This window comes from Carassius gibelio, chromosome A4 (genome assembly GCF_023724105.1).
Source record: "Carassius gibelio isolate Cgi1373 ecotype wild population from Czech Republic chromosome A4, carGib1.2-hapl.c, whole genome shotgun sequence".
Taxonomy (NCBI): Eukaryota; Metazoa; Chordata; class Actinopteri; order Cypriniformes; family Cyprinidae; genus Carassius; species Carassius gibelio.
Genome location: NC_068374.1, coordinates 31,811,909 through 31,837,666, shown reverse-complemented (window position 1 = coordinate 31,837,666; position 25,758 = coordinate 31,811,909). Strand labels below are relative to the sequence as shown.

The window sequence follows — 25,758 nt, the reverse complement described above, 5'->3', positions numbered from 1 at the left end:
ACATACAAACACACAAATAGCGAAACTCTGTCTCAAAACAACCCAACAAAACTGCCTTCTATTTAACCCATCGAATGTCCAATGAAACCACATCCTTTGATTGCTGGGTCAAATATTAAAAAGCATTCATATCCTGCACTCTTCACAATGCTACTAACGGTTCTAAAGTCTTCCTAATAGAAAGTGCTTTTTTTTCTTAATGTGGTTTATTATGAAAAAATACGATTGAAAACTGATGTAAAAAATGAAGTAAAATTTTAACTGATGATTTAAGTTGTTTATTTCAGTCACTTTCCTTTTTTTTTTTTTTTTTATAAGTCTGAGATAATCTTCGATATATAACCATTTTGGGTCAAATTTGATTAATAGATTTACAAACAATATAAAATTGCATCACAACGACCAGACAGAAAAAAAAATATTTTGTGATTTTATGAGAAAACTCCCCTGAACATTTGCTTTAACCGGGCTTGTTTCCATATTTTTTTGACAATGTCAAAATTTCGTTTGGTGTATTTTATACTAAAAACAAACATCAAAGAAGAGACAAAAAGTCAAAAATGCAACTGCAGTCCAAAACCATTTTAACTTCTAACAAAAATAAAATGCAAAACCAAACCAATCCAAACCTAACCAAAAAACAAAACAGTTAGGCTTGATTTTATTCTTTGGGGTTTGACGGCATGGTAAAAAATGGTCTATTTATAAAGTTTGGAGGGGAATAGGAGGGTGTCAGCAAAAATGGAGTCATTTCATAGGCAGAGCAAGTTATTATACTGTGATGAAAGATTCTGAAGGCAATCCATTTTGTTCGCAGACTTTGTTTTGATGCCTGAGCATGAAATGCTGATGGTGTCGTATCTTCATTTATTCAAAGAGCACTCTCTTTTTTTGCTGTGGTCGCTCTCTCTGTCTCTCATATCTTCCCACACCACAGCTGTGTCTCTCATTACAACAGGCCTTTCAACCTGCTTACTAAGAACTATCCAACAAAACACCAGCCTCACACACACACACACATGGATCGGTGTGGCGCAGGTCTGATCCATCCGAGCCCATGTGGTAAAGTTCCACTAATGGCCAGCTGCGCACAGGGACATTAATTCCATACAAGCATCATGGAAACTCCGGAATGTTCCACGGCCAACGCCATGGTAACGCTCAACAGGTCCGACTGTGACGATATGCAGATGCAGGAACATCCCGCCGACAGCATCGGTGGGGTGTGCGGTTACGACAAAATAATGGAATTTAGTCAGACATGAGCTATTTTCACACTACTGAGAAAATATCATGATGGTTTTTTTCAGTGCGTAAGTATATAACATGTAAACTCTATGCCTATCCTGTCTTGTTGCTAAGCAACAGCGCTCCTGAGGAAATATTTCATGTCAGCAGAAGCTCTTGGGCCCAAAGCGAGGTTTGGGTCTACGGTTGCTGTGTCGACAGTCTCCAGTGACGAGCTCTTAGGGGTCTTTGTGCAGCACCCTGACATCTATTGCTGGTACCAAAATGAACACAGCCGGACATAAATTCACTCTCTTTCTTCCTTCTTGAGAAGGAGCATGTCTTCAGAGAGTGTTTCAAATGGAGGGGAACTTACGAAGCACAAATAAACACAAAACCACACGCATGACTAAATAATAAGTTTAGCAAGGCAGATGGGGCACATGACTGTCCTGTTCTGGCACAACCAGACCACAAACATCAGAAAAACAAAAAACAAAAACTGGGTGAAATTTGAGGAAGCAGTACGGAAAAACAACCGTCCATCTTTATTCTTTTTTCATATAGTATCAATGTTTTTGAGATATTTAGTGATTTTTTTTTTTTTTTGTATTAACAAATTAAAGCAATTATTTACAATAATAAGAACAATAGCCACTTTTCCACTGTCGGGCCAGTGTGAGCCAGTGCTTTAAATGGGCCGGACGGGGTTAATAGCCTCGGACCTGTAGCACGAGGCCAAAATAGCGCTGCACTTCCACTGTCAGACCAGAAGCTCTGCTGCTTCACTAAAACATGCCCTTTACATGCCTCTCAAGAACAACATCATTTCACCAACAAAGAGAAGTTATCGGAAAATTAATAAGAAATAAGTCACTGGAACTAGCGCAATCACAGAATGAACATGATAAAAGCGGCAGTTTGTTTGCATGCTTTGATAAATATTTAAATCCAAAAACATTGATGTTTTACTATAATAAAGGATACATTGATCATAATGAATTCATCAGGATTGAAAATTAGTCACACAAAAATAAAGCTTTATGAACATAGCCTCCTGTTTCTGTTTAATTGTAGTCACAGTAGCTTATATCACATTTAGAAAGAATTATAATTTCTATATTTTTATAAAAAGCTCCTGAACAAAAAACAAAGGCTACATAGAGCTTAACTCTCGAGATGAGACTTAATGACAGATAAAATATGTTACTAAATAAATACACGATTATGATCGAGAATGAGAAGCTGATATCTGATTTCTTCAAGTGGTAGCAATTACCATGTTTACTATGGTAACATTAGTGTGCATAGTCTTTTGCATCACTTTAATTATTTCTGCCTTGTATGGTGATTATAATCAACATTGAATCAAGTTATTTCAAAAACTCACTGCTGACTGTGATATTTGATATCAGCTGTGATATTTGAAAGTGATATTTGAGCTCAACTTAGTTTAAAAAGTGTTTAATGCTGGTGTTGCAGCTGTTATCTTTCTGAAATTATCCACAGCGCAGACGCTCTCCAGACTCGGAGAAACTCTGCCTTTGTTCATAACCACTCCTCTAGCCCCAGCTGGCCTGCTTTGGCCCAAGGTTTTCGTGTAATTTTAATTAATAAAATGTGCTATGTTGCACACATGCACCAAAAAAAAAAAAAAAAAGATTTGGATTCTTCTATGTTAAACAGTGCCTCCTGCATTTGGCATGCTGCTGACTGCATCTATGACTGCACATTAAAAAGTTAGATCCTAAAATTTTATCTGAAACCTAAAAGCAGTGTGGAATTTTCTTCCGAACAGTTTTCAACATTGAGACAAAAACGTCCATTTGCCTGGTCTCGTTTCCATATTACATGCACATCTTTCCTGAGGGTAAAGTGAGACTATAAATCAAATAGCTAATTTACTGCATAATTAAAACAGAACTTTTCAATCTCCAAATAATGATTCTTTCAGGTGTCCCAACAGACCTATGAAAAATAAATCCAAACACAAGTTTATTTATTTTAAAATAATGATTATTTAAAATGATTAATAAAAAATAAAAAGACATCAGCAGAAATCTAACTGCCATCGCAGTGCAAAATATTCCTCTGAATGCTATTCCAGATGAGCTGCAGTGACTGAGGATTAATCTTGACCAGGATGAAGGCAGAAGTTAGAAACTCTTGCTAATGCGCGGATTTAAAGGAAAGAGAAGAGAGCGGCATAAGATCCTTACATAATGGCCGGGTCTTCATAAAACATTCATTAGTCTGCCTAAAATAAAAACGGCTGGGTCAACACCACTGCCATTCCCCACATTCAACACACAGACCTAAAAACAACCACAATGTCAGTGTGAGTATGCATGAGTGGGCATGTTTAGACTGCTGTGTACATATCAGTTAAGTGTACTGGTGAAAGAGTGCAACATTCATGTAAAAAAAAAAAAAAAAACCTGCATTTTCTGAATGCTAGTGTTGACCTGAGGACATAGTTAGTGAGTTAGTGAGTTTTTACAGCTGTCAGACCAATGAGGACACAGTTATAAATGATAGCGGCTGCGATGCATCAGAAGATGAAGATTAAGGCCAGGCTCATCCAGATATAAAGTATGCACATAGGTTCTGTGCCAATCCTTATAAGCTGTCTCGCAGTCTACATAGACAGCTAGCTTCTAAGGTAAGAATCTGATTAGTTGGTCTCAACACATGTTAATAGGGCCTGTCGCAATAAAGTACTGGGAAGATTTTTTGCGCAGTACCATTTAAAGGGTTCCATTCGCACTGACAGTGTATACTATAAAGTGTCATAAGCTGATCAACAGCGACATCATTTGTGCACGGTGTTCAATAACGAAAAACTAATACCTCAAAATGTACATCAGTTTGCAGTTTTCCCTATTACTAGCGTGCCAATGTCCGACCCCTGGTTTACGGTATGTTTACACAGTGTTTTAAATCATGGTGAGTGAGGCAAATTGTATTTTCCATGATTCAGTTTCAAATAATTTAATTCAAATTTACTAAATATTATTAAATAATTTAATTTCAGCTATGTTAATGCATGTATTTTAATTAAATAGTGTGGTAACATGTAAATCAGCCTGCTCTTTAAGATGCTGCCATTGGCCAGTAAAAAAATAAATAATAATAAAATCATTATTGGTTGACAATTAATCTATGATAAATATGCTACAATACTATACAAAACAAAAAAAAGAGCACACACAAATATTAGTCTAATAAGTGTTATTAGTTTCATTGTATAGTCTGAATCAGTCTGCTTGATTCAAGTCCACCCGTCAGATTGGCCCGAAGGCAATGGTGCTAATTTAGCCAGTCTCTCACAAGCTGTCACATGCTCCCTTCCTCTCATTCTCCTCACAGGGGTGTCATTGCTGTTACGTAATTACTAGCTAGCTGAACATACAAGAGCAAGGAGAAGAAAAAGCACTTTGAGGAAGACTGTTTTCCTTTTTTTTTTAACTGAAATTGCATTGCTTTAGGCATTCGGGCTGACTGGAAGCATGACCGCAGATTCATTCACATCAGTCCTGGCTCAGCACTGTATACGGTCACAAAAATAGCACAGGCTTCAGTTATGACAGATCAGAATGACAGGTTTTCAACACTGCTTCAAATGGTTGTGTCAGGGTGACTAATGCGAGCTAACGTGGTTAATACAGGTGACCCACAGAAAATAAAATATCTGGGTGTCAATACTGAGCAAAGAGAGAGGCAAGGATTATTTCGGGGGCAAACTCAAGTTAAGCTCAGCATCTGTGGCATGATGTTACCAAAATAAATGAAAAAAAAAAATCTGTTTACAGTAAGACAATAGACTTTAATAGGGCCAATGCAATAGAACCAGTCTTATTTTAGTATTATTCAGATGCTATTATAATTTGTTAATATTTATAATTAGATTTTGACAAGACAATGTTAACATGATTAAAAAAACATGACAGCAATAACTTCCATTGTCAAATTTTTTTCCCCAAAATGAATTTGTGTTGATAATCACTGTGCAATCTCCATTGATTGAGCTTAACTTGTTTTACTAAATTACATATATATATATATATATATATATATATATATATATATATATATATATATATATATATATATATATATATATATATATATATATAGTACGAGTAGATTACATACAAAGTCAATGCAAAGACACGATCAGACGAGTCCTCGCGCGATTCTAGAGAAGTGATGACCCGCGTTTGTCGTGTACATCCCATAATACTAATCTTGTTGGTCGTTATAATAGCATACATTTTCTGTAAAGATACAAATCAAAACAACTCACCTGTCGAGTAAAACACAAGCGAGATCATCATCTCTTTCTAGTTAAAGTTTGTCACGAAGCTCTCTCGATCTATAAAATGCAACACCGATATTAATCCTCGCTCTTTTTCTCCTCTTGTCCCAAACTGCTCTTGGTTCGTTTGTTTTGCCCGTACGTTACATTTACGGGAGCTGTCCTTGTCGACAGAACCAGCGGCAGATGGTAAACAGTAATTACGTTCCATAAAGAAGTAACACAATCAACCATAAAACGTGCAAGTAGTAGTAAATAAGTAACAGCTTGAAGCAAGCTAGTGGTTTGCCGGACCCTACTTCAGCATTTGTCCACGATACTGTTGTCACATGGTTTCTACATAAGTAAAGACGGTAACAAAGGGGAAGTAACGTAATTGACAGGCGACTGCACTGCCCCGTGTCACGGTTTAGAATGGGAATTTTCTCATAATTTACAAGTAGTTGAAAACATTAGAGATATTGTTAGTAATCAGCTAGACAAAATATATAACACTAGCCTAGTGGTTTTTGGATATTTTACTGCAAATATCTTACAAATTGTACCTTTAAGTCTAAAGGGAATAGAGAAGTAAAATATAAGAGTTCACAAAAATACAAGTCTTATAAGTCTATATAAGTAACTTATATAGTACCTGAAGTTTTTATGAAATAACTATGCATTCATTCAAAGTTATTTTAAGGAATTAAATTAAATACCCAAGATTTATTCCTATACATTTGGGAAGAAATACAAGGGTCCACTCACTACCCGAGAAAATCTCAGAGGTCAGACCAAAGCAAACATGAAGGCGTCTTCACATATCTGCAGGAATGCAGAATATTTGTGGTTTCAAATATTAGTGTAGATACACAGTATGTTGATATAGCAATATATAAGTGAAATAAAGATGAAATTGTGGGAAAAAGTTGCAATATGCATGTTAAATACGAGCAAAATGGGTTTTCTACAGCGTTACATCAAATAATAGATTTTATAAATGTCGTTTTTTTTTTCTCAATTACTTTTTAAATCAAATCTAATAATCATTTTATAAAGCCCTTGCGTCCCGAGTCATAACACCGCTCCTGTGGACCTCTTCCAGGTTTCCAGAGTTCTTGTTCCAGGAGCTAATCAAAGAGCTAATAAATCAGCCTTTAATCTGAACTACTTAACATTAACAATGACCCTGCACACACAATACAGACACAGCAAACAATATGAAAGGTACAGCGTACACACTCACCACTGTCCATGCTGCTGTTCTCCTCGATGGTCATCTGTTCCGCCAGCTCTGACAGCGATTCATCGATCGTCTGGCTACCACGCAGGGTGAGTGACAAACGTCTCTTAAACCTCTTCATCCTCTCCATGGGCCCCTGAGGCAGGGGGGGCCTGCGGGACACACAAACACAGTGTAAATCATCAGCAGCATGCAAATATCTGCGGGTCATGCAGTGTGTAAAGAATCCTTTTCATTAAAAACTTAATTTATTACTTTATTATTAAGTCCAGTGGCATTGTGGGCTGAGCGAACCCCATAGTGTGTGTATTTCTGACTCCATTTTTGAGAAAAAAAAGTCACCGACAAAACCAAAAAAAGAACAAGGTTTCATAAATCATGCCTTGGCTTGTACACATGCAAACAGTTTCAGAATATTTTGTATTTGTATTTTAAATGTTTAAGAATAGGTCTAGGCTATGGCATGGAAATTATAATGATCTTAAGTTCAATTGAAATTAGAGTTTTGTGGCTTTCAGTGCATGTCAATAAAAAAAATTACTGTACTTCTCTTCCAGGAAAAAAGATTAAAATACTGATGACTCAACTAGTACGCACAGGCATATACTAATAAAATGTTCACTAGAAAGAGAACATCCCATCCCCCTAATGCTCATCCCTGACTAGCAGATGAAAGAAAGAAATTATGGCTTGCTGATACATTTTGAGCTGTGATAAACCTAATAGTTTATTTACTTTCCCAACCAACAACTGCTAAAAATAATCATCAATTCTGAATGAACGAGTATTGATTTCAGTGTGGTTTTAAATTAAGAGTCCTTCACTATTTTACACCCCAACTTCCTGTTTCACAAGAAAGAAAAAATGCTCGTCAAACCATTTCATGGCGTCTTAAATATCTACTGACTAATAGGAAGGCCTCAATTAGGGGTGTGTGTGAGTTTGTATGTTCCTGTGCGTTAGTTTTTAAACTACAAAGCAGGCCTTTAAGACTCAAAAGTGACAAGAAAAAATAAATGAAAAAAAAAAAACTCATTAATAATCCAAAGGCTTTTAATTTAATATTCATGAGACAGTATTTTGTTTTTATAGGCACATGGTTGTGAATTTTTAAAACACACACACTCCCACATGCACCACAATTCCTTTTACAACCAAAGCATTTTCTAAATATATGATTACAGCAATACAAGACACTGGGTTCATATATTAAAAGTCAACACAAAATTTATATATATTTATATATATATATATATATATATATATATATATATATATATATATATATACACACACACACACACACACACACACACACACACACACACACACACTAGGGGTGTCACGATTCTCCAAATCCTCGATTCGATTGCATTTTCGATTCTAAGGTCACGGTTCGATTCGATTCTTACATTTATTCTCTTTAAAGCACAGATTGTCATTTTTCAAACTAGACTTTTATGTAATATAATATCTGACCTTTGTTTGCAATGTACCACATTACACTGTCAAATTTAAAACTTTTATTAACAACATAATGTAACAATAACTTATATCTTTAGTCAATTGAAAACTTAAAATAAACTGCCATCCAGTTTCTCTTTTGTAAGTGCAGTCACAAAAGATGACATTCAAGTTCATAACAAAACAAACAAAAACAATAAAAAATGACTAAACTAACCTTCAAATATTACGATGTATCTATTTAAAAGATTAAAGCTAAAACACTTGTTAAACACTTCACTGTCATTCATTTAGATTTATTTATATATATATATATATATATATATATATGTATGAACAGTATGTGTGTGTATATATAAGTATGTGTATATATAATATATATTATATATATATTATTTAAAAAATTTAATAAAAGTAATAAATCTAAATACTGAAAAAATATTGTCTCTCTCTCACACACAATTATTAAAAATAAATTGTTATCCTAGTCTTACATAGCAGTTGCCATTTCATAGAATGAATAAACTACTCCAGGTCATATTTAATGGTGATTTTAGCATGATTACAGGGGTTAATCACATCGTGTCATGCATAACAACTCCTAAACATAAAATCATTCACACTGGGTTTCTCTAAAGGATTTTACTACAGCTTTAATGTGTGTGTGCTTGTGTATTTCTCTCAATACATGCTTACTTTGCACCATTTTAGGCAGGAAACACCTTGCTATGGGAGGCAGCAGGACTCTTTCTGTCCATTGTGTTTCCACCGTCAGACTTCACACACCCAAATTCACACAGGACTTGAAGGTCCGTTGTGTTCATAAAGCGAGGTACAAATTAAACCCTACAAGGTTTTCCTAGTCTATCCAAATGTAGAGCACAGACTGATAACATTTGTGCCTATACGAAGAACCTGAACACTGTAAACGTACACCGAGACACACAAAAGAAGACCAGGTTACAGCAAGATGGATTTTCTCAGGTGGTATCTGATTTCAGGACACTGCAAAGAAGGAAAAGTGCATCCAAAAAACACAGATCTGCCCCCATCTACAGGAAATGGCTGGTCAGAGCCTCTACGATTGGTTCCTTTCAAATACAAATCACGCACACGCATGCACACAAACCATCTGTCTATCCGACACAGACTAAATGACAGAGGGCGACGAGCCCTCATATAAAGAATTAGACTATTACAGGCCAATATAGCACAAACAGACAGGTAAAAGTGCATGCTGATGGAGCGCATCTTCTCAAACTGCTGGTATCTCATTCATATATGCAGGACAGCAGGGTCCGGACACACCCCATGGCCACAAGCGTGTGTGTTCATGGGCTTGTGTTTGAACAGTTGGCATTCCTGCCAGGACGGGGCACAACCAGACCAAACCCACACATCCACACGCTTTAACACTCGCCAAAAATCACCATCATGTCCATCCAGACATTATTTCCCATCATTCAGTCTCAGAGTTTGATGTTTGGTCCTACAGGTACGTCATAAATAATAGATTTCTATATAATAAAAAATTTACTTGCGCGCACACACATTAATACATACATTAAATCAATAGTCGTGCATGCCTATTTATTATTTAAATACATTTTGTCATCTTGGTCTTATATTGCGGTTGCAATTTTTTTAAAGGCAAAACACTCTTAATGTAAATGTACACTCATGCATGGCTTTTGGTTTTTCAACTCAATTAAACAACTACAATCAAATCGCAAAAGTTTTTCTTTTCTTGGTTTGTCCACTTCTCTTTTGGCGTAGGGCACTGAAACTGTTATTACAGTGATACGATGCATTCATTGCAAATGAGCGAATGGCATTGGGACAGTGCTGTCTATTGTCACCCTGCCCCCTCCCCCTCCAGCTCCCATCAATACTTCCCCGTCCTGGTGCAATACCCGTCCCCAGACAGCAGCTCTCCAGGGATCACGCTGATAAGAAAGTGGACTGCTGGAGAGGAAAAAGCAGGCCGCATTGAAACTGATACTGAAAAAATATGCAAAAATAACAATGTAATAAATTCCTGTAAAGCAAAGCGGAATTTTCAGCATCACTGCACCAGTCTTGTGTCACATGATCCATCAGAAATCAGTCTAATCTGCTCATTTGCTGCTCAAGAAACTTATTATTGTTATCAGTGTCGAAAACGGCTGTGCTGCTTAATAACTTGTGGAAACTGTGAGTTTTAGGATTCTCTGATTACACCCTTTGCAACATTATAAAATGTCTTTACTGACACTTTTGAGCGATTTAATGTGTCCTTGTTGAATATTGTTTGAATGTGTAAAAAAAAAAAAAAGGAAAAGAAAAGCCAACTCCCAAGTTCTCTACATATAAGTTCACATGAACTTTTAATTTCCATCAGACTTAAGCAATAATTTCTCTTTTAAAATGCTAATTCTTTAGTCCAAATTACATTGCACGAGTCTTAAGTCAAAATAACAGAAAAGCTATGAACTAGACATATCAATTTACCAACACCAAGTATGAGCAATAAAAATAGCAATGTTTAACTTATCATGCATATTAATCATATCAATAAATATCAAGTTCAAACAGACAAACCTAAAGATCTGTTCTGCTTGATCTTTCTATTTGTCTCCACGAGTAGTGTTACAGTCGTCCAATCATACAAGAGCACAGCAATCAAACGCCAGGAGAGAATCTTTTTCCATCCCCCGGGCCGGGATTAGCCCACCTTGCCTGGACGCACTCCTCTTGAGAGATAAGGCGTCTTTGTGTGGGATTGAGAGAGCGTATAACCCACACCAGAACAAAACCCTCATGCGTCTTCTGCGGGCTGGGGGTGACAAAGGAACAGATAATACATCCCAATCTTACATCGGCTCCCTGAAAACAAACACATACACTTTTGCGCAATTTGCACACTGCAGAGCTTGCAAACAATTCCTTTATACCCAATAACTCGCTCACACATACAAACAAACCACCAGGACTGGCGCTGATGAATTCTGGGACGACCCCTGCAGCCGGGTGGCACGACGGGCCGAGGGTAATTAGAGCAGGAAGGCCTGACATCAAACATCACACCAGCCTCCAGCCAGAGGCATCAAACAGCAGGCTAATTAACCACAACCTGGAGACACCGAAACTGGGTTACGCCAGTTAAACAGACACGCTCACTAAGATGTACACAAACACAATCCCTTTAGCATTAAACCTTCGGGACAGTTTGTGGTGCAGACACCTTGAATCATTTGGTTTATTGAAGAGGTGTACAATTACTTCTTTTCCATACGATAAAAAAAAAAAAATTATAATAATGAGCAGTACAACTGCTTTGACCATAGATAATTCTGAAGGATCATGTGACACTGAAGACTACAGTAATGATGCAGGAATAAATTACATTTAAAATGTATAATATCTTTTAGTGCTGCAACGACTCGGCGTCATCGATTACGTCGACTACAAAAATACGTCGACGTGTGTGAAATGCGTCGACGCGTCACACTGTTTGTTTACATCTCACGTAATGGCATACTGGGAATGGAGAAAGTTGCATTCTATCACAAAAACAGAGACCACTGTTATCAAAAATATGGGAATACTTTAAACAGAGGACAAATAAAATGGCCCTTTGTTCCCTTCATAAAACCGACACGGTGGACCACGGCAGCACAACTGCGCTGCGTGAGCACCTCAGAGGAAAACATCTTGGCGCTCTCCGGTGTTACGGTTTAACTGGTTACCGTGTGATCTGGTGACCAACTTCCTGGTTCAGGTCTGATATTCTTGCGCTTGTGTTAATTTTCTTTGCCTCTTTATTATTTTATACTGTTAAAACTTCAACCACATTGTTTGAAAATGAATAAAGGTTGAAGTATTATATTAGAAGTTGTACTTATATTTTTTTTTTTTTGTAAAGTTATACAAAGGATTCATTAGCTAATTAAAAAAGAACATTAGATTTTCATCATTATTTATTGTAATACAAATAATCGTTAGATTAGTCGACAGAAAAAATAATCGTTAGTTGCAGCTCTACACATTATAAGGTTTTTGTACCCTTATTACAGACACTGGATAAAAGAAGTTTCACTAATCGAACTATTACTATCTTCATATAGTACACGTTCTTACATCTACCAAAATTGTATGTCACTAATGTAATAGAAATGGAAGTCTAAAAAGCACATCTCGAATCTTCTAATTAATATTGGAGGAATCTCGGATTAGACTGGGAAACCAGGGTATTTTCCATTCTCTTTCTATCTCTTCCCACATACAAACAAAAAGTCCATTCCCATCGCTATGGCAACACCTCTTTCCTGGGACTTCTCAGCATCTTCTTTCTCACAGATCAGAATCTGTAATTTACCCCTCTGTATGCCCAGAGAGAGCGAGAGAGAGAGAGAGATAGGGAGAGAGAGAGAGATGGAGCGGGTGACTGAGTGGGTGAGCGAGCACAAAACAGAAGAGAGTGAACGAGAGAGAGAGAGACACACAGAAGAAGCAGAATGATGTCTTTGTGTTTGACTACAAAGCATGAAATCTCCACAGCAACTCTGCTCGTCTGTGCCAATCTGCAGGCAAGTGAAACTAAAAATGACAAAAAAGGGCAAACAGAGACACAGCTAGCAAGCTTAACAGCGAATGAAATTAGGCATATCACACGCATGACTGTACAAGCTGCTTTCATATTTATCAGTTTCAATCAAGCAGGCCTATAAGACCTGGTGAAAGCATCTACCTGCTAACATTTAAAACAAACTTCACCGATGAAAGCCAAGCTCCAGAGATCAGATACTGACGTCAGAAAGGTATCAAGGCCTGTTGACGTGTTTGCTTTGGGCCTCCACCCAGCACAGGACACCAAAGATGCATCATCACCGGCGTTTACATATCATAACGTAATTAGAGCGAAGGAAGAGGAGCGCAAAAGGGAGATCTGGCAGATCTGAGGTGCTTTCATCTGTCCGTCCACTCGACAATGCTTAAAGCACTTCAGCGTGTCATTAGCACGCTCTTCAAAGTCACCCTCGCCCCCAGCTGTAAACAAAAAGCAACGTTCATGCGATGACTGATGGAAGACGGACTAAATGCATTCATAGAGACGACTGCCTGGAGGTCACAGGATGGCTGATGTCATTTTCATTTCATCTTGCTTAGAACCAGTTCTAAGGAACATTCATTTGCTTTTTGGGTTAAAATAACAATTTTTTTCATATGAAATTTGAATGGTACAACAATTACAGATTAGAGTGTACAGAAATGTAAATCTACATGTAACGCTAATACACACCAAATACACACTCGCACAAAAACTCACAAGAACAAGAACATCAGCCACAATAGATCTAAAATAAACTCACTGGTATCAACACAAACACTGATATTCAGCTGGAAAATCTCAAAGCTAGCCATCCATCGAAATACAGACTAGGGCTGGGTATCGATTCAGATGTTCCAGATCGATTTGATTTCGATTCACAAGCTCTCAAGTCGATTCGATTTCGATTCTCGATTCGATTTCGATTTTCGATTCGATTTTCTATTAGAGCTATAATCTGTTCTTAAAAGTTAAGCCCTACATGCCCCGAACCCGACACGTACATTTAGATTGACAGCTTTTTAAAAGCCCGAACCCATTTACAACCCGACATTATTCAAATGTATGCAGCACACAGCTCTTTTGCCTTTTGTCAGGAATGAGTCATTTTTACATGGTTTAACATAATTTATACATGACTAACGTAATAGGCCACTTGGAAGTTTGAACAAAGAAATAAAATAAGTCCTCTGTAACATCGTAACATCTCAGCACTCTATAAATAGCCCTAAGTATAGGCTCATTTAGCATATAAATAGGCCAACGCACCAATAAAAACAAGTCTTTCTTAAAAAAATTTAATTAAGATAAATTATAAATTAAGATGGGTATTTGGCAATAACGAAATGAATTAAGATAAAGGCTCTGCTGGATTTGCTTCGCCATAGCAGCTGACATAATAAAATAATAATGCCAACATTAGCTTATATAGCCTACTCTGTCTACATTATGCATTTAAGACTCAAATAATATTTAGTTAGCCTATTATTTGAAAAAACATTTACTCACCAAGATTAGGTAAGGCCTAAGTGTTTTTGTGGAGGAAAATGATTGAATCCACTGTAGATGTCTTCAGCGCGCTCCTGCGCTCACTGATGGGGTGTCATTATTCACTCATTATTCTCATTATAAACAAGGTCAAAACTTCCAAACCTCAGACTTTGCTTTAGTTGCTGGTGCTACTAAAACGTAATCGTTAAAAGCAGGCCTCCGTTTCAACTACTCAGCATACATTTTCGCATCTTTCTCGCGCTAATCGAAACACATTACATGACCGCTCAAGCCCGAGCCCGGCCCGATTGGTTCGATTGGCAATGGCTTCTTCGTACTGCCTGAACATGTGCAATTGTGCTTTTGAAGACAACTGACCACGCGCACCTGTCCGCGCGGTTGTCTGCTCAGACTCGGTAGGCAATGTTTACATCAAGCCTGCATAGCGGTCTATAGCGGACTCGAGGACACAGAAAGTATAAGAGGCTTTAAGATGCAGTCTGTAAGACACGAACGGGAGCATGACCTGACGCACATTGCAGAAAATGTGTTCAGCATATGGTGAGCCACATTTGAATTCGTGACGGAACCACTGCTTTAAACTGAATGAATGAATTATAGGTTCGTTGGTAACATCGCACAAGGCACATAAGAGGGTGACATCTAGTGGAGAAGATTTGTAATTAGATTAACGCTAATCTTACGTTCAATGTCTGCGGAAATAAATATGGAAAAAAATCGATTCATGGCCTTTGAGAATTGATTTTGAATCGACCACATTTAAAAAAACGATTAATCGAAAAATCGATTTTTTTACCCAGCCCTAATACAGACGCAAAACAAGATGAGCGTAATTCATTATGAAGATGCTTAAAGATTATGAACTGGCTCTGGCTCTCTCAAAAAGCTCAAAGACCTTCTTGAATTTGAATGTCATAATTAAGAAGATATTTATCATGCAACTTAATTACTCACAAGTCACAAACCAGAAGAAAAACTCAAACACACACACACAATCATTAGGAGTCACAACAGCATCCCTGTGTGAAGCAAAAATCCTCCATTTCTGGAGTCTCTTTCTTACACAAGCACAAATCCTTGAGATAGGAATGTGGTGATACACAGATAAGGCCGTCTGTCAGCCTAAAGTAAACACAAACACACACAGCTTCTAAAATCAAAGCCAGTGTTGTAGTCGAGACCAGCTCATTCGAGTCCGAGTCCAGATCGAGTCCAGAGAGGGTCGAGTCCGAGTCAAGACCGAGTTCAGAAAGGGTCGAGTCCGAGTCAAGACCGAGTTCAGAAAGGGTCAAGTCCGAGTCAAGACCGAGTTCAAAAAGGGTCGAGTCCGAGTCAAGACCGAGACCAGAGAGATTAGGTCTGAGAAAAGACCTAAAGAAATCTTCAAGAGTATGTCAAATGTTTGGTGGAAACAATAAAGGTTAAAATGGCCACATAGTATATGGTGTAAAGGTAATTTTATTAGTATTATGAAGTGTTACTTGTCAATATTAAGTGCTCATTTTCACATAACATCGTTGTACCACTATACACATCCATATAACCTTTCTAGTACACATAATATTACTGTACGACTCTATATTGTAATTCTACATAACACTTCTAGTACAAGTAACATTACTGTACCACTATACCTGTAAATGTTCAACTGTAACAGCTTTTACATAACTTTTAACCTTGAAGCTTAACTAATGACTGCTAATATCCTTACAATGTTTTGGATTATGTGCACTTTAGATGTTGTGAAGATTACAGATGGGCATAATTACTTTTCAAAAAAAATAAGTGAGGAGACCATCCAGCTACCCAACCAAGCACGATGTGGTCTCATGATCAATCCACCCCAACTAAAAACTCTCTCTACTGGCGCAGAGGAAGCGGGGACTGACAACAGTTACCATTTCATCACTTTCTGTAACAGCAACGGATAATCTAATGCTAATTTCCCTGGATGGTGCGTTTTAATGCAGGGTAAAATACACACTAGTCGAAGTTTTTTTTAGTTACGGAGGCAGGAGGGTAACTTAAGGCCGGTGACACACTGGCTGCGTAGCGTCTCTACTGCGTGCCAGAAAGGTGGTGGCTGCTTCGCGTTTTCTGTGTCTTTACACACCAGAAGCGTGCCTGCACGCGGCGCTTGGCGCGCTGCAGCGGCTTTAGGTGACATAGAGGGAGGCCGCCAAAAAACCAGGCTCTTTATTTTTTTTATTACAATATCAAATTTATTTTTTTATTTTTTTACACACCTACTGATAAGACACCGTCAACAGTATTGACGGCATAGAGTATGTTTGACAGGTGCAATATTTGAAAATCGATCATTATTAATTTATTTTTAAAATTACATTTAGGCTATATCTGAATTTATGTCAACCTATAGACTTTCAAATATCAAAATGTCATGAATTAATATGTATTTGTGTACAAAATGACATATAAACATATTTTCCTAGTATATTTTGCCTGGAAACGCTTCCCACATGCACGCGTGTCGCGTGAAAAATAGGCGTCGGTTCTATTTCTATCATGCGCGCGTTTTCCGCGCGTCTCACGCAGACAGTCTGCAAGATCTAACCTGTTAACATGGGAGCCGAATTAAAAACAGACACGCCACGCAGCTGAGGCGCTTGCGCCACGCATCCAGTGTGTTGCTGGCCTAACGTCTCACGTCAAAAGAAAATCACCAGTCATTGGATGTGTCAATCATACATCAATTTAAATAAACATTAACATACAGTAATAATCACGAAATATTTGGATTGGGACTCGAGTGGACTCGGGCATAAGTCCGATTCCTAATATGTTCGAGTCCGAGTCAATACCGAGTCAAAATGCACACGAGTCCATGACAAGACCGAGACCATTAAAATACGGTCTCGAGACCGAGTCCAAGACCGAGTCCGAGTCTCGAGTACTCAACACTGATCAAAGCATCTCCACTGCAGGACCCAACCAGAAAAGACTCGGAGGTCAAAGGCAGGCTAGAAACGATGAAGCTTCACGACAACAGACCATCTTTGTTCTTTTGTCAGCAAATTCTTGAACAGAAATAAACCACCACATATAAGAAAAGAAAGGAGCAAAACGATGAAGCAACAACTATTTTCAACATTGATAATAATAAGAAATGTTTTTTGATCATGTGACACTGACGTTTTAAGTAATTGCTGAAGAACTTTGTATTGCAAAAATAAATCACATTTTGTCATTTTGGAAAATACTTAATATTTAAAATGGGGTTTCATTCGCAGATTATTCTCTATTCCAAGAATGACTAAGTATGATTCTCATCTGAGCAAACCCTCAGGTGTCTGAGACTATTCTCTGAAGCATCTCAAGGTACACATATCCAGATAAATCCCATTCAGAATAATTACAAGTCTCACATCATGTTCAGAAGACCACCGGCATCAAATGTATTGACCTTTTGAACTGTATACTAAATTATGACTACTAGGCAAATATAGAAGATTGCATATGAATGAAAATAGACAAAACATTGTATTCCTATGTTTGTATTGTGCTCACAAGTGTGTGTCTGCGAGAGATAAGAGGATGATCACACACAATCCCCCATGACAAATGAAGCACTAGCAGCACTGACTCCAGCATGAACCTGCCTGTTCTCCATCTCTTATACACATATGGAAGGTCAGACTGATATCAGTCTGAGCCCAAATGAACAAATGACCAACAAGGATGAAAGTATGAAAGGAGCATGTACAGATGAGAATAACATGAAGATGAATGAATACATTTTCATGCACCAAGGTATTTATACAGTACTCCAAGATGCATGCTCAAAGGCATAGTATAACCACAACTGAAATCCAAACAAAACAAATAAAAAGAAAAACCATAACACGCATAAAAAATATACATTTATAAAATCTATATTGAAGAAGAATAACATAACTGTTAAAAAGGAATTAGCATGCAATTAAATATTAAACACACACACACACACACACACAAAGCTTTGTGTCCAAACCATTTATTGTAATGAAAGGGTTAGTTCACCCAAAAAATGAAAATTAGCCTGTATTTCCCTCCCAGTATGTGACTTTCTTCTTTCTGACGAATCCAATCGGATTCATATGGGGATAAGCAGACTGTGTTGGTTGTCAACAGTTCAGAAGAAGGATTTGTATGAAAGTAGAAAGTCAAATACACTTAGGATGCTTTGGGGGCGAGTAAAACAATAATTTTAATTTCTGGGTGGACTAACCCTTGAAAGCTGTGTGGATACAGTTCTAAAGCAATATACAGTTATTGTTTTGTTTCTCATGATATTGCATCAATATTGATCCTTGTATACATATTTATTTGGGTATTTTGTGTCAAATGCAACTGCTCAAATCATCCAGAAGAAGGTATAATAAGCACCAACTGTAACAGGAGGGTGATCAAAAACCCATATAATCTTTTTGTTTATTGTATTGTGCCGTAATTGGCACTTCTAGTTATTAACTGTAAGGCGAGCGAAGAAGAGAAGAGCTTTAAGAGGGCGAGTACCAGCAGGTCAAGTGAATAAGAACACACGTTCCTCCCTGTGTCCCAAAAGCACGTGCAACATCCCACATTCGTCTCTCTCTGCCGAGAGATGCTCCATTACTCCACTTAGCCTCATATTTTTAGCCCGTAGCCAAGGCCAGATTCCCTCCATCACCCAGATTTGTCACTCCAGCGCTCCATCAGCCTCCCGCCACAAACCTTTCAGCAAAAACACTGAAAGACACCCGAGGTCAAATTCAACATCACTGCAACAGGAAGTGCACATTTTGCAGTCGGACAGGGCTCTCAGCTGATACTTAATTTCTCCAGATATCGGGCGGGTGAAAGTTTATCTGACCGTCCTGACACCCAACTGGCTCCATCAGGTTCCTAATCCTACAATCCTCTTTTATGACATACAGCCATGAAGACGCAAACTTCCTGTCATTGTCCCCACAGCTGGTGAGTAACATTCCAGAGCAGAATTACAAACAAATACCACAACAGAGACAACAAAAGCATGCTAAGCCCTCATGCTAATTAATGCTAATTTCCCTGCATCCTTGGACCTAATCTTCTGAAATATAAAAAAAAATACTAAATACAAAAAAAAAAAAAAAAAAAAAAACTCCTACACATATTGGTTTGATGCTTTAAATATATTAAAACAAACTGGAAAAAATCCATGCATATGGGAAACTAGGTCGGTTAATGTGAAATGATGCATGGCACTGCAGTGCGCAAGCTGCTTTTAGCAGGTGATGTAATCTAACCAAACTTTGGACAGGGAGTTGAACGCCCGTTCTCAAAGTTAATCATTCCCTAATTTCTCCTAGATAGAGAGAGAGCGTATGTGTGTTTTTCCACACAAACTCTCAACAATAAACAGGTTTAGTTAGCAAAGATCTGAAATAACAACTCAAAAATCACATTTTTAAATCAATAGAGCAATAATCTTTCAACATGTGCCCAATTTATCAAAGTTATTTTTAAAAAAGCTGACCTTAATTTCCAATGACCGTTTAGTAGTATTTATATGCAATGCATATTTTATGTAAATTAGCGAAAATGACTTTTACAACCCTCTACATAGGCAAGTAAATCACTCGCATATGCGACTAAATCTTACTCTGGGCGGCTACATGTCTATCGTTAGCCATTGCATAATAAATTCTTAGATTTTACTCACCAGTGTGTCAGTTGAAGGCTAATTATAAGTTTAGCACAGATATATTTTCATGTACAGTGTACATTATGAATTACAAAATATTCATTACCTACATTAGAGTGAATAAAAGATGAAAAGCTCCCCTAGACAGTGCCCATCCTCATTGTACATTATGAATTAAGGTTTTAAAGGGAAATTTGATTTGCATTATTACATATTACATATTATACATTAACATTGTGTTAATGTATCATTAGTTGCTTTTCATTTGCTTTGTCGTTTTAGAGAGAGTTTGACTGCATTAAGCAGTAGATGAATATCAAATAATAGTTTTGACAACTTCCGGTATAAAAAAAAGGGTATTGACATATTGCACCTCAACTTCCTGTTTCAATAGGAAATGCATTTGTTTCCATTATCAAAAGTCAATCACACTGACCTGCTAATGGGGGGAGGGATGGTCTTTTACATCTGACCAACTCTTCATCCAGTGCAACAGCCCACTTTACTAACATGTGCTAACTAAACCATTACCAGCTCTGACAGAATGTTCATTTTCGGGTGAACTACCCCTTTAAGGATATCTGCAGACATTTGCTCGAATCCTGCGGCCGTCCACCTCGTGTCGCTCAAGAGGGTCCTGATGTGAGGCTCTATTTCTGTTTGACTCCGCACAACACAGCAGTGTGCTAAAGCCCCCACGGCCCAGCCTGTTCCCATGACAGATCATGTGCACAGATATTTACAGACATCAACTAAATCACTCAAGACCTGGGGAATAAAACAAGAATGAACTACTGTAATAAATCACATCTGAAGGAAACGGCGAGGACAGGCCAGGGTAAAAGGAATATGCTTGGAAAGCAGACTTTACACAAAGAGCGAATTATGGGAATGAGATTTAAAAAAAAATGGAGGGGGGGGGGTGGATTACATTTCCAGGATCACCACAATATGTCTGAGTCCCATAACAGTGAAGACGACCCATACACACTATAAACGAAGTTACATTTATTTCATATTAAATACCAAAAAATATGTATTACTTACTTTATTGATGGACAGATGGACAGATAGATAGATTTCATTTCATTACAGTTTATTCCAGTTAAACTGATATTATTTCAAGAGACAAACATCTGACATTGACTTTTTATTCTGTAGTAAGAATAAAAAGTCAATAAGCACCAACTGTCAGAAAAGCTACAAAAACTCTGAAACATTCGTTTAACTGACATTTAGAATATTACTTTCTTTTTACATTGTTAATTTATGAGACATATGAGATCATAGACAGTACGAAAGTGAAGATCTCACAAGTGGCAAATACCAAACTCCAGGTAACTTTATCAACCTCTATGCACAAGAACAAAGTGTGCTTTAATGCAGATAAATGAGAGGGGAAAAGATGAGTGCAGAGACACTCTGCTGTTGCTTAAAGATGATGGAATGTCAACACCATGTGAGAGACAGTGAGATCACTGTGGACAACACACACACACACACACACACACGTTTGTTTTTGTGAAAAGTGGGGAAATCCCATAGGCGTAATGGTTTTTATACTGTACAAACTGTATATGCTATGGCCCTACACCAACCCTACACCTAACACTAACAGGAAACTTTGCATTTTTACTTTCTCAAAAAAAAAAAAAACTCATTCTGTATGATTTATAAGCGTTTTGAAAAATGGGGACATGGGTTATGTCCCTATAATTCACCCTCTCCTTGTAATACCTGTGTCATACCCATGTCATTATACAGAGTTGTGTCCTTTCAAAAACATGCCCACACACACACACACACACCTTCTTCAGTAGAACGTGAATGACACCAAAGTGTCTGTTCCCTATCAATGTGACTCGCCATAAATATTTTAAAGCTAGAAGCATGAAAGAAGTCTCAAAGACACACTCTCAGTCTGTAACAGTCACACAAACAGAGTTTTTGGGACCGTGTCCTTAGGGGGCCGATCGCACATGATGCGTTCTTGTGCTCCAAAACAGCTAGAATGAAAAACAGCACAAGGGGCCTTTTTTTCAAAATTAATCTATTTATGAGACAGTGGCTTAAACATGGCACATTTATGAAAATACTGTGAAACATGACCCAACAGCCAAAGACGTCCATAAGAAGCAGTAGCTTCCCCAATTTACAAGCTAATAATATAGTTCACTTATGGTTTACACATTTACAAATAAATGTTACTTTACAATTTAATTAAACAATTATTTTTTTTACTGGCACATAAATGGGAGAGGGGTGCACGATTTTGGTTTAAAAGTTAAGCATAAACAAAAATAAACAAAATTATAACTAAAATAAAAAATAGTAAAATTAATATAAATACAATTAAAATAATAAAAAGTTACTACCAAGAACAATTACAACGGTCTGTCCAAAGCCTCTGCAAATAGTTTTAGGGCACAAGTGCACATCAATGTATCATTTCACAGGAAGTGGAGAGGCTAATTTTCCCACCAGTCATTGTGCAAGTATTGTCAGAACTGTACGAAGCTTAGATACAATAACCACAGTGACAAGTCTGGCATTTTTTTCTCAGCTCATTTCACCGCAGCACGAGTATAAAACATATGAGACCTTTACAATACAATTATCATGTCTCTGAGTCCCATAACAGTGAAGACGACACGTACACACTATAAACAAAGTTACTTTTATTTCAAATGAAACACCAAAAAATATTTAAGTATAATGAGTTATTTAATTTACATAATTTTGTATTTAGATAAATACAATTAATGTTTAAATTTTAATTTAAATTATTAAGTTTATTCATTATTCATTTAAGTATTACACATACATTTCTATAAAAGTTATTTAAATGTTTTTCTGGATCCATCTTATAATACAAGTACTTAAGAGTATGTCCTGATAATAACCTTTATCTCAAGACATTAAATATTGGACAGACTAAAAGCACGTTTCATTCTCACGTGAGTCCAGCAATGTTGACATTTTGGTGCTTCTTCACCAATCAATAAATGTCCATGAGTTAAATCTATTTTGTCCAATACGACACCTTGTACACCTTGGTCATGCCTGGATTCAAAATAATAAATCTAGCTTGTTCCTACAACAGAATTTATTTCAAAAAGTCTGTTATTTTGACATTATCCCATTCCGCTTGCCATTTCTCCGAAATGATTCTCTGTTGATTACTGGCTTCACATCAAAAGGTGGGATTTGGCCTTCAATTACATTTTCTGTAAGCGCTTGTTTTGCAGCTATGTCAGCTTGTTCGTTCCCAATAATTCCACTATGTCCAGGAATCCAGCAGAAAACTATCATTTGCTTTGGTGAATATTATTCAGATAAATAATTATTTACATATTTTTTAGTTTTAAATAACTAAGTAATTTTATGCATTTAATCTAAATAATGATTTAATTATATTTCTATAAATACAAATAATGTAAAAATATTTTAATTAAACAAAAAAAAAAACTATATACATACCTGTTAGGAAACTAAAGTGAATTATACTTGTATGATGTATGATGTTATATAGGAACAGATATCCCCTGCTTAGTGAACACTATGTAGGGATCCTGTAAATCTTGTGTCCTGTGTGAACATCTGAATCTGATCCAGAGAGATTATCAGCTAATCAGAGCGTAACACACACACAGATGGACACATGGCACAAATGGTGTCAAAGTGATCATCACAGGGGAAAGTAGGCCACTATATGGCACAGAGAGCGAATGCAGCACAGTTGACCCAAATGTGAGCACTGGATGGTACAGAAGGAATTTTGTGTGTGTGTTTGTAGGATGTTGAAGCAGTATGGCAATATACAAAGAAACCTTTCAGCATGTGGATTGCTGATCCAGGAACAAACATACATACACACACTCAAATTACATGCTAAATGCACGGCAGACATTAACATTCATTTGACAGATGCTTGTATGCAAAACGAATAACAGTGCATTCAATGTATACAGTGAACATATGACCTTGCCATTGTTAGCGCCATGTACTACCATTTATTATTTTGTGATGCAAATGATTGCAAGTTTATTTTAAAATATGATTAATTTCTCACTTGCGAACAAATGGCTGCAAAATGCCAACAATACATAAATAAGTGACACCTTTAAGCATTTTTTCCAACCGAATGCACAGAATTGAAGAGTGTCTTTTATCTGTATTTTTAACAACTAATATAACCCGAGTATGAGCCATACTGATTATCTCTAGTTAACAGTGTAGTTCAAACCAAACTGGGACTTGAGGGAAATTACAACACTTGCCCACAAATAAACACACACACAAATTCTTTGCATGGTTGAAATAGCTTCTCATTGTGTAGGGTCAAGGGCCACAGGGTTTAGACAGCCGGGTAATGGTTCTGCCCCCATAACACCCAGGTCACACACCAACATTCAGGTCCTGTATTTTACACGCCTCTCCTCCTGTGTTTGGTAACCGGTTGTTTTTCCTGAAAGGTTACCACAAATTATTCAAATAGCCAACGGCAGTTTACAGAAATGTGTGGGGACTGAAGTTTCTGCATGACTTGGCAAAAGCGGAGGGTCAATCCAAGCACAATATGACAGGATTATGATGTCATTACAGCAACAAGACGGACATGCATGAACATCACTTCCTGTGAGGTTTGCCACTTCCTCTTTGAGGAAGGCAGAAGAGAAGGTTCTGAACAATGTGTTCTCTCCGCCACGATCAGTGATGCAGTGACACTGAACAAGTGACAACAATCACGGTCAATACACGCTAAATGTGAAGCCAGCTGATCAGGGTCACATTCTAGAGATTTAGAGACTAGAACCAGAGCGGCAGAATGAGGAAGAGAGAAATGGAGCAAGATCTTGTTGCCAATAGCAACATGCCCTTTTCAGAAGACGTTTACGTTGCTAACAGGGTCAAAAAAAAAAAAAAAGAGTGAACCACTTCAAGAATGTGAACCAAACTATTCAGCATGCAGGAAAAGACATGAGGTGAAAAACAACTCTCATATCTGAACTGTTTACACCTGTACCAAGAAATTAATTATTATTATTCATAAGTTCTTACTCAAATTAGAATGTTAACTCCACACGAGTGGCTTAAGGCCCCAATATACTTTAAACAAAGTTTGTTTTCTTTCTTCGTTTCGGGCATAAAGAAGTTTGAAAAGGCTGAGGGACGGTATGCTGTGGAGGCGGGGTGTAGACTAATGTAAACATGTGTCATGACGCTCGCGTGTATCCCCTAAACAAAGCAACAATGAAATGAAGACGTGTGAGAGGGTGATGGTCTCAATGAGCCCAATGGTCAGAATATTACAGACAAAAGAATAGTGATTAGCATAGGGCTGGACGATTAAATCAAAAGTAAGTAAAAGCATACTACCGCGTGTGTAGCCACATGACTCTGCCCCGTCCAGTCAATGGCATAAAAGCAAAATACGGAGGTGAATGCTGGTTCAACACATAGTGATGGCCTTGCATCTTCACTAAACTTTGTCAGTTGTATTTGTTTTATGGTTTGGACATTCAAGCGATTAGATGAACGGATGTGTATTCTTATATCGAGCTACCATGTTAACGCTAGGGCTGTCAAAAATAATATATCTGTGCAGCTCAGCTATTCGACACTCCAGTGTATTCAGGAGATGTTACTCTCCTTAATAGCCTCTGCAGAATGAGGAACGAACCGAGAAAAAAAAAAAAATTGCGCCTCAAAGAAGGTAGATTTTCACCTTCAGAAAGTTCGCTTTGGTGAACCATTTCGAA

The 25,758-nt window shown here is 37.4% G+C and overlaps 1 protein-coding gene across 1 annotated transcript in view; it reads right to left on the bottom strand.

Moving 5' to 3' along the window:
* LOC127977392 (cyclin-dependent kinase 17) overlaps positions 1 to 25,758 on the bottom strand; it is a 45,899-nt gene that overhangs the window by 15,977 nt on the left and 4,164 nt on the right. Inside the window, exon 2 of the mRNA XM_052582283.1 lies at positions 6,771 to 6,919. Coding sequence (XP_052438243.1) covers positions 6,771 to 6,897 — 127 coding nt within the window. The 5' untranslated portion in view covers positions 6,898 to 6,919. The remainder of the gene's footprint in view (positions 1 to 6,770; positions 6,920 to 25,758) is intronic.